At 40.3% G+C, this 9,270-nt stretch overlaps 1 protein-coding gene and 1 pseudogene across 1 annotated transcript in view; both read right to left on the minus strand.

Moving 5' to 3' along the window:
• arid3c (AT rich interactive domain 3C (BRIGHT-like)) overlaps positions 1-4,099 on the minus strand; it is a 70,232-nt gene extending 66,133 nt beyond the window's left edge. The window contains exons 1-2 of the mRNA XM_085474318.1: positions 4,061-4,099; positions 3,278-3,862 (exon numbers count right to left, since the gene is read on the minus strand). Coding sequence (XP_085330444.1) covers positions 3,278-3,862; positions 4,061-4,099 — 624 coding nt within the window. The remainder of the gene's footprint in view (positions 1-3,277; positions 3,863-4,060) is intronic.
• A 2,454-nt stretch (positions 4,100-6,553) lies between these two features.
• Positions 6,554-7,657, minus strand: LOC146696231 (uncharacterized; annotated as a pseudogene).
• Between the last annotated feature and the right edge of the window lie 1,613 nt (positions 7,658-9,270).

Consider the following 9,270-nt stretch of genomic DNA (forward strand, 5'->3'; position numbering starts at 1 on the left):
ATGCCACCCCAAGAAAATTTCTCTAGATCCGCCCCTGCCCTGCAGCTGTTTAGTTATTTATTTTTAACCAAGAACCTGAGGAGGAGCTCTCCAAGCATAAACTAATACATAGTCATTATTCACTTGTTATTCTTAATTGAATTAATGCTTTTTGTACATGTAAAGATTTTGAGCAGTCGAGTATTAAAAGAAAGGAGAAAAGATTGTGTTGCATTTTATCGTTTCCTGTGAAAAAATCAATGATCAGTTTATTAAATCAGATATTAAAACAAGTCCCGAACAGTAAACAAATGACTTTTAAAAATCTGCGACAAACGCATTAGATATTATGATGAATACACAAATAAACACAAAGATTTTTAAAAATGCAGAGATTCCAGAGATGCACCGAGAAACTTCAACACAAGCTTTCTGTCCTCCGCTGGTGCACGTGGCACAAAACTCCAGATCCAAGTAAACTGGGAAATACGGTTCTTATCTCACGGTGCATCCTGCAGCATCCTGTGAAGTTTTGGTTTTCGAGTGCGCTGCGTACGTGTTTCTTCTTCAGGTCTTTAGGTTTTCGCGCCCCTCAGCACTAGATGGAGATTGAAAGAAACTACAGGAAGATGTGCTCTGCTGGTTCAGTCATCATCAGAAGTTCCTTTTTCAGAACAAAAGGAGTGTTTTTAACATCTCTGTGTGTGACATGCTGTGAAGCGTCTATTTGAAACCAAATAATTCAAATATTTTTAAAAAAAAATAAACAATTTTTGCATTACACATACAAAAAAGTAATTTATTGATGTTTCTGCATGTGTAATACAAAAAGTAATGATTACACTTTACTTGTTATTTTTATTGAAATAATGCAGCCTTTTGAGCCACAGTGGTTACGCCCACTCTTCACTGTGTGCCTTCTCCCACTGTCACACTGCACACGTTCCCGTCCACTGTCTCATAGAGTCAAATGTCTGGAAACATAATATGTCAGAATGGATGCAGTGAGTTGTATACGTGACAGAGATGGTTGTTAGAGTACTTTGATCTACTCTGTAAAGTGATGTGAAAATGCCCTGTGACATAATCACTGGTCAACATCAGGCTACAGCTGCACAGCAACACTTGACTGATGAGCGGCTCTTCCTCTCACAGTTTATGACACACGCAGAGTCCGACTGCTGTTACCTGCTCGGCTGCGATCAGCACGCACTCGGCTTTAACAGCATTCTCGCTTCTTGACTAGATGTGTGCGTCTGTGCTGATGCTTTTGCACGATAATCGTACACTCCTCCAGAGCTGTGCTCCATCACGTTCCACCTCCGAGCACGTGACCTGACATCACCTGGTTGTAGCCAAAGGAAGAAATGTTTTGTTCTGTTTGTGTCAGCGTGCAGAACTGTGACGGTTCATGACTGACTTCAGTGCAGTAACACAGCACGACTCTGCTGTGTTATTAAAAATGTGTTTATATTAGCACATATACAAATGTAGTTGTTGCAAACAACACAAGTTTTAGGATTATGACAGGATCACCAGGCAAAAACATCATGTCTCACAATTTTTTCAACTGAGACTGATTCTGAGGCCGCACACTGTTTAAGACTGTGAGAGCATTTAGAAGAGAAAGCCCAGAGTGTGGTGGGATTTCTGTTGTGTAATAGTGTGGCAGTGACTCGACTTCCAGACGGGGAAATCCCAGAACTCTTGTGTGGGCGCCAGACGGGAAAACTCCACAGTGCAGCTTCTGGCACGTCTGAGTTTCTGCCTAAACTTTGTGCGACATCTCTCTCTTTCTGCCTCACATCTTTTTATTTCAGCACTGCTCAGCAACTTCTTGTATCTCAGGAATTTCTTTTATTTTTCTGACTCATCTCTATAGAATCTGCTTCATGTCGTCTGCTGTTGTGTAATTAAGAGTTAAAATAAGCTTGAACAGCTGCCCGTCAGCATCGTTTGTGCTAAACACTATTCAAAGTAAAGCAGTACAAATATAAGTGACGTTGACCTTTCTCTCCTCAGCGAGCCGTTATATTCATCCCACATCTCGTTCCTATTTTCAAAGACTCATTTACCGCCTGTGGTTCTGATTTGCGGCTTTGAGCACACTGAATATGTCGGCTCCACTCTGCTCGGCAGACACAACCATCGGTTGATTGTCCCATAACTGAAAGATTGCACACGAATAACCTCCACAATAATGAAACAACATACACATGGAACACGCAGGCTGTGGCCACACGTGCATGAATTTACAGAAAACAAAGAATTACTTCATAACAAATGAATGTGTTTCTTAAATGACCTGATTGAAGATTTACTCTATATGTGATCTGAAACATCAATATTATTATTCTGTGATATTAAAATAAAATCTGTAGTCACATAAACAAATCCTAGAAAAGAAAAAAACTGAATAATGAGTGTCAGGTCACCGTCCTCCGCACACAGCTGTCTTCATACAGACGCTCTGGTTTCTCGTCCTTTAATGTGAAGCATAATGCAGTCACTATGTACGCGTCATGTTTAGGCAAAGCTGTGGATGATCCATCGTAAGCAAAAGATGACCTGAAACATCCACAATCAATCGGTCCATGACTGGGAGAGTATAGATGTGACTGAAGCAACTGGGAAACATAACGACTCACCTGTAACTGCTAACGAAGCGTAAACACACTCTGATGTCTTACATCTAACAAGACCTGATTTGTTAGTTACTTACTAAAAAAATTTTTTCAAAAATTCTGCAGAATCAACTCATTTAACAAAATCTGAGGACTTAGAATCACTGTGGTTACAAACCCATCAGTTATGTTGTTCAGACATTATGCTGATGCAGCCTTTTCTCTGACAAGCTTAATGGTTGGATATTATTCATATTATATAATATTAATATTTTCAAAGTCACTAAATGTAAACGTAATAAATCCTGTGACCATCCAAAACTGTGGGTTACTTCCAGCCGTGGTTCAGAACAAACTGTGTGTAAAACACCTCAGCAGGTACGTGTGCTCTGTAGGAGCTTTTACAGCGTAAACTGTGAAGTTTGAAGCTCTGTCTGCAAAACAGCAGCAGCACACTACAGAGGGGAACATGTTCTGAGCCCAAACAACCACACACACACACACACACACACACACACACACACACACACACGCGCGCATTAAAGTCTTCTATTTCCATACAAAACCAAACGTGTGTTCGTTTCAATAAATGAAAACGTGAAATGAAAGCTCCACAGAGGCAGAGCGAGCTCCGACAGGAGGGCGATGCGTTCAGTGGGTCAGTGCTGGCTTACCTGTTTGAACTGCTCCTCATAGGTCCACTCGTGGTTCTGCGACGCGGCGTGCAACGATGGAGAGTCTGCGTGACCGTGGGGAGCGAAGACTCTGAGATGCTGAGACACGCACGCTTCCTGCAGAGAGGACTGGTTTAACCCAACATCGTCCCCGACCTCGTCTTGGTCCATGAGATCCTGTTCTTCCGTGTCATCTCCCTCCCCGTCCCGGTCTTTAACGCAGATACCGGGGTTGGAGTTCCCGTCTTCGGCGCATATATGGACTTCCATGTGAGGAGGGGTCACTCCTGGGGGTGAGCTTTCAGCTCCGGCGGAGAGGGCGCCTGGCATCGCCAGCTGATAGTGGCGGAAAGCCAGAGCTTGTTGGTGGATCTGGGACTCCACCATACAGCGGAGCTCCTTCTCTTTCTCCGCCTGCCGGAGCTTCTCCTCCAGGGCGAGGCGCGCTGCCTGCTGGCGCTGCAGGTTTTCCATGACAGCCTCGAGTTTCATGCCGCCGCTGCCGAGCTGGTGAGACTGTGCGCCGGGATACGGGCTGTGGGGTGTTTGGCGTGGAAGGCTGCTGCCAGAGGAGAAACAGCTTTGCTGCAAGGGAAAAGCGGTTGGTCGTAAATATTATCACATCAAATGCTTCCTTCAGTAAGCCACGTGGTCGGATATCAGATTGTCATAAAGAGCATAGCACGCGACACATGTTAGCCGCAGGTGAAAAGTTCTGTGAGCGCAGAAAACATGGACGGAACTGGATGTAAAGACAAAATAACATAAAGTCCGGACGCTTACCAACACAGACTTAGCAGTTACACGTGAGTTATCAACCATGTTGCCGAAACAGCCCAATCACGAGTCTTCTTTCAGGCGCAACACGAACATGCTCAGGAATAAATGCGTAAAGCGGCTCAGTCATAAATGCCGGAGCGCCCGCTTTCTTTAGGCAACAAGTGGCAAATGTAGTGAGAATGAAGCCTGGAGGTAGAGATCAGCGCGCCTGGTCCACCTGCAGCAGCAGCGCGTCAGCACTGAGAGCTGACCGCACGCTGTGATGCAACCACTGACACCTCTGCTCAAGTAACGCCAGTTTATTTATTTAAGCAGACATCCTGAAGTATGTTTACAAACTGGTTTGTGCAGTTTTGTTTTGTATTTTTTGTAAAGCTGAACTTCAACATGACAAAAAACGACTCAAACATACAGTCACGTGTACAGGCATTTAAAACCCAGATGTGTCAGTTTTACTGGGATCATAATACGCCTGTAATTTCCATATGATTAAGAGACAATAATATTGTTTTGATATTTTACAACAGATATTCATGTTTGAATATGTATTTCTGTGACGCGTTTTCCGCTCGCACCTGTGAAACCGAGCCTTAAATTTACTTCGTCACATGAATCCAATAAAAAGTCACGTGAAATAAAATCTCATGACTGTTTCCATAAACCTTTTTGTCCAGTTCTGAATTCAGAATTATTAATATTTATGTTGTACCAACGGGACATTTGTTTGTTTGTTTGTTTTTGCTTTACACAAACAAACAAACAAACGAACAAACAAAATAAAGTACAAAAAAAAAGATGTTGAGTTTCTGGATATTTCTTTTTGTATTTAAAAATTAAGGTGATTGAAAAATAATGAAATTTAAATAATTCTTTTTCAGTTATTTTTACAGTTACATTAAAGTTATGTTTTCATTAAGCCCTCTGTTTAATTGCATTTACCCAGATGGACTAAACCTTCAGCGCACCGCAGAGACAGACACTACAGACAACACAAGCTTCCTCTTAACATGTTACTGTGTATGAACGAGTGCTTTTACACACTCATACAGAAACACGGAGCTACAGCTTTAAAATAAAAATCCACCGTGTTGTGATTCACTGAGTCCTCCACTCAGTTTAAAGAGTTTGTCTGTAATTTATATTTTTACTGTTAGACGTTGACTGTTACACTCATTTTATGATTGCGATCATTAATCCTGTGGGATATTGCAAATATCCAATAAAGACAACCATCAACCTGAGAAAGGTGCCGTTAACGTCACAGTTACAGGATTTTCAGTTTTCTATTTAGAATCACTTATTTTTCTTAGTCATTTATTTAAATGTATCTTTTTCTCTTCACTTTGCTTTGAGCTCAGAAAGACTTTACAAGTCCATATAAGGTAAAGCTGTCACTGTATTAACTCTAAAATAATATATTGACACATTTCTCTAACAGAAAAAAGATGCAGACTTTTTCTCTTGATTTAATGCACATTTCTATCATAGTGATAAATTAACTCTATTTGAGTAAAATCCCACTGATTTTTAACACTGAATTGAGTTATTTGAAATTAACACTGGAGGTTCAAAAACTCTGATGGGAGTTGATGTTACTCTATACTGTGTTATTCATACACTCATCTCTAGTGAAAATTAGCTCTCATAGAGTAAAATTTGTAATTAATTTTACACAAAGTAGTGTTACTAAAACTCTTCCTGTAGTTTTACCTTTACGGTCAATTCACTGTTTTGCAGCATGAAAACCTGGTTTTTAATAATGCTTTTACATATAAAACAAGTGAGCAAAAACCATAATACATTTAACAGCTTTATTTTTATGTCAGGCTCAAAATATAAAAACATCTCATGTAGTGTATAAAACACTTTAAAACAATGAATTTAGTTCGGCATAAAACGGCAATACAGAACGACATACAGGGAGGAATCTGAAATGCCATACTTGATTTGAAGAAGCAACACAGCTCATTTATGTTCAACACCTTCAGCACCATGTTGGGATGCAGTCTGACCCTAAATGCATGATAATGGTCATCAACAGGGTTTCCATCAGTTTTCTGCAGAGCAACACAATGTCATCTTTCACAACAATACTTTTGATCTTACAAAAAACGGAATCTCAGACACTACATCTGTACAGATGGTAAAGTCAGGGCGGTACTCTGTACCGTGTGTTATTATCCACTTAGCTGAAAACAAACTGGTAGACAACACAGCTCCAAGCAATTTCTGGACCTTCTTCCAGTGTCACCATCTTTCCTGGTCCTAAAGCTAATCTTTCCAGGCTAAAGGACTCTAAATGCTTTATTTTATTACTATTATATTTATTTTTACTTGTGGTGTCCTGTAAAGGTACGCTCTGTAAGGCTGCATCTTTAGCCTGAGTATGAATCTCAAAAAACACTTCCTCCATTGAGGAGACAAAACTATTCACAGTAGGCTTAATCCAGCTGCCCTGAGCTGTGCAACAGCAGAGGCACACATATCCAAAGACTCTTATTTGACCTTTTCAGATGTTGTGGGTGTTTCTTCTACATTAGTTGACATCACCTCCCCTGTAGTACAAACTTCTTTAACTGCCACATCATGCTGTAGATTAACATCAGTGTCAGCCTGTTGGTCAAAATAGTTAAGGTGTTTGGTATTTAAATGTTTTCTAAAACCTGTGGTTTGGATGAACGTGTACATGTTGTGAAGCATGGTGTTCTAAGATGTGCCAAACACAAAATGGGCTTTAAACAGTTCATCAAAAGCACCAAGTGAAGAGGTAGACTTGCATGGTATGGCATTCTTGTCAAGAATAATGAAGAACCGGTGGATGTCATTCTTCTTCACCCCAACAGCAGGTAGCGTTGAGTGCTGGTAGTGACGGCATCAAGGTGCTCTTGGATATTTGTTCCAGTCTGAAAAGACAAATACAGACGGGCAATAAGAATCAAATGTTTCTTAAACTGGTAATTCACACCATAAAAATAGAAAAGAAACAAAGCTTCTTGAAGAGCACAAGACGTCTTTCTGCTTGAGAAGCTGACACCTTTCCTGGTCTCTAGCGGCCCTGACCAGATGGTGGAATCAGATGTAAAAGCAATGCTGAGAGGTCAAAAATATTTGTTTTTAATAAAGTTGAATCATCATCAACAACACATTTCAATGCATTGACAAAATGTTTGAGTAGACCCAAAATACAAAAGGACAGCTGTTCTGTGACAAACATTATATATGCTGTGAATGTGCTAATCAAAGAAACAACAGCTCACCAATGTCAGCATTAACTTCAGTGGCATCCTCAGGAGAGTCAGCAACAGTTCTTCCAGGTCAGTGGTAGAAGGAAGCTTCCTGCCTTGTTGGATAATCTTTCTTTTGAATGTTGTTGGCCACCTCTCCAGCAACCTGCCTGATACATCCTCACCAAACATCAGTACAAAATCCTGTTCGATCTGTAACAGGGATAGAGAACAGAGAATCATATCTGCTTTCTGTAAAATATTCAAGTGTGTTTACATTGTCAAAGTAATGACAAATATTCACCAAGCCTTCGATATCTTTGAAACGTGGAGAAACAGACAGTATGTTGCTTGACAGCAGGAGGTCAAGGACCATGTTGTGACTGTGTCTTCATCAGCTGAATGTTCCATCAGAGCGATTGCTTCCTTACACTCATCCTCACTCAGCATCTTCTCTGTAACAAACTGCAACTCTCGTCTGACAGTCGGTCCACCACACTGGTTTTCACTCGATGCTCCATCTCCTGGTGCTACACAATATGAAACACAGCTTTATCAAAACTAATAACAACATTTAATAACCATTAATAATAAAGAACCACAGTTTGGAACTGTATTATGTATTTCCAGTGAATTATAAATGTTACCTCCAGATGATAATCGCCTCCCTTTAGCAGTGCATCTCTGTATGGCTTTAATCCTCCAGGCCAAGTACCCAGTGCCACCCTCGCCATCATAATAATGTTCCTTGGAGAGTGACATGTACAGACACTGATAAATGAATAAACAAAATAAGTTATGTAACAATGAACAGTTGATAAGGACATACATTTTAGCAGGATTTAAAATGTTTAAATGCGATTGTGGTTGTATCAGTTATTACTATGAGCTACTCACATAGCCATTTTTGGAGTACGGGCCACTGAGTTAAGGGGAAAAGGTTACAATTCCTCTGGCGTATATTTCTTTTACCTGCCGTGGTGGTGATGTCCTGCAAGATCAAAAGGAAAAGAACTAGTCAGCTTCCCTGGAATTCATAGAGATGAATTTAAATCATAGTGAAGTTAAATCATATGGAGGCAGGTAGATGCTTGTATTTTGTCAGCACATGCTTTATCTGTGGTCGTGTGTTTTTCGCTAGAACAATGTTATTCTCCCAGTGTAATGGAACATGTCTTCATTGTGTATTTTGTATTCCTTTTCTTTGTACAGTTTTACAAAAAAGAGAGAGAGAGAATTTATTTTCATCATTAAATCCTGCCAAACACAACAAGCGGCCTGTTTCTTGGAGGATGAAGTGCTGGGAATAAAGATTGTTAAGCTAGCTGTATAGCTGAAATTACGTTGCCTGCAACAAACTTTAGTGAGGACAGCATAACCCCACAGTGTAAGTTAGCTTTTGTAATGTAAACCAGAAGAGTGGCTTAGCAATATTTTAAGTAATTTGAACATATTTAATTTTTTGTGATAAACTTTGTGTTTTAATTTAATCATGCTGTACTTTACAGTTTACGACCTAGTTAGGGCTTTGTTTGAAATTTAATTTAAAGAATCCCAGAAACCCGTATTTGTTTTTTAAATGAACATAGAAATCACACTGGTCCTGTTGCAGGTTGTTGAGCTGTGTTGCTGCCATCAAATTCACAAAAACTAATGTTTTTCTTCAAATCATACATTTGTTTTTGTTGAAACAACAATATGTTTACTATGTTATACAGTAAATAAAATAGGAGTTCATGGTGCAGTGGTTAGCACTGTTGCCTCACAGCAACAGAGTTCTGGGTTTGAATCCACCTTCAGGCCGGGGTCTTTCTGTGTGGAGCGTGCATGTTGTCTGCGTGGGTTCTCTCCGGGTACTCGGGTTTCCTCCCACAGTGAACAGGCAGTTAGTGGGGTTGGGTTAACTGGTGATTCTAAATGAGCCATAGTTGTGAATGTGAGTGTAAATGGTTGTGTGTCTCTTTGTGTGTTAGGCCTGCAACAGACTGA

Source organism: Copadichromis virginalis, linkage group LG12 (genome assembly GCF_057382275.1).
Source record: "Copadichromis virginalis isolate Kocher_CV1m ecotype Utaka linkage group LG12, C_Virginalis_male_GT1.1, whole genome shotgun sequence".
Classification (NCBI taxonomy): Eukaryota; Metazoa; Chordata; class Actinopteri; order Cichliformes; family Cichlidae; genus Copadichromis; species Copadichromis virginalis.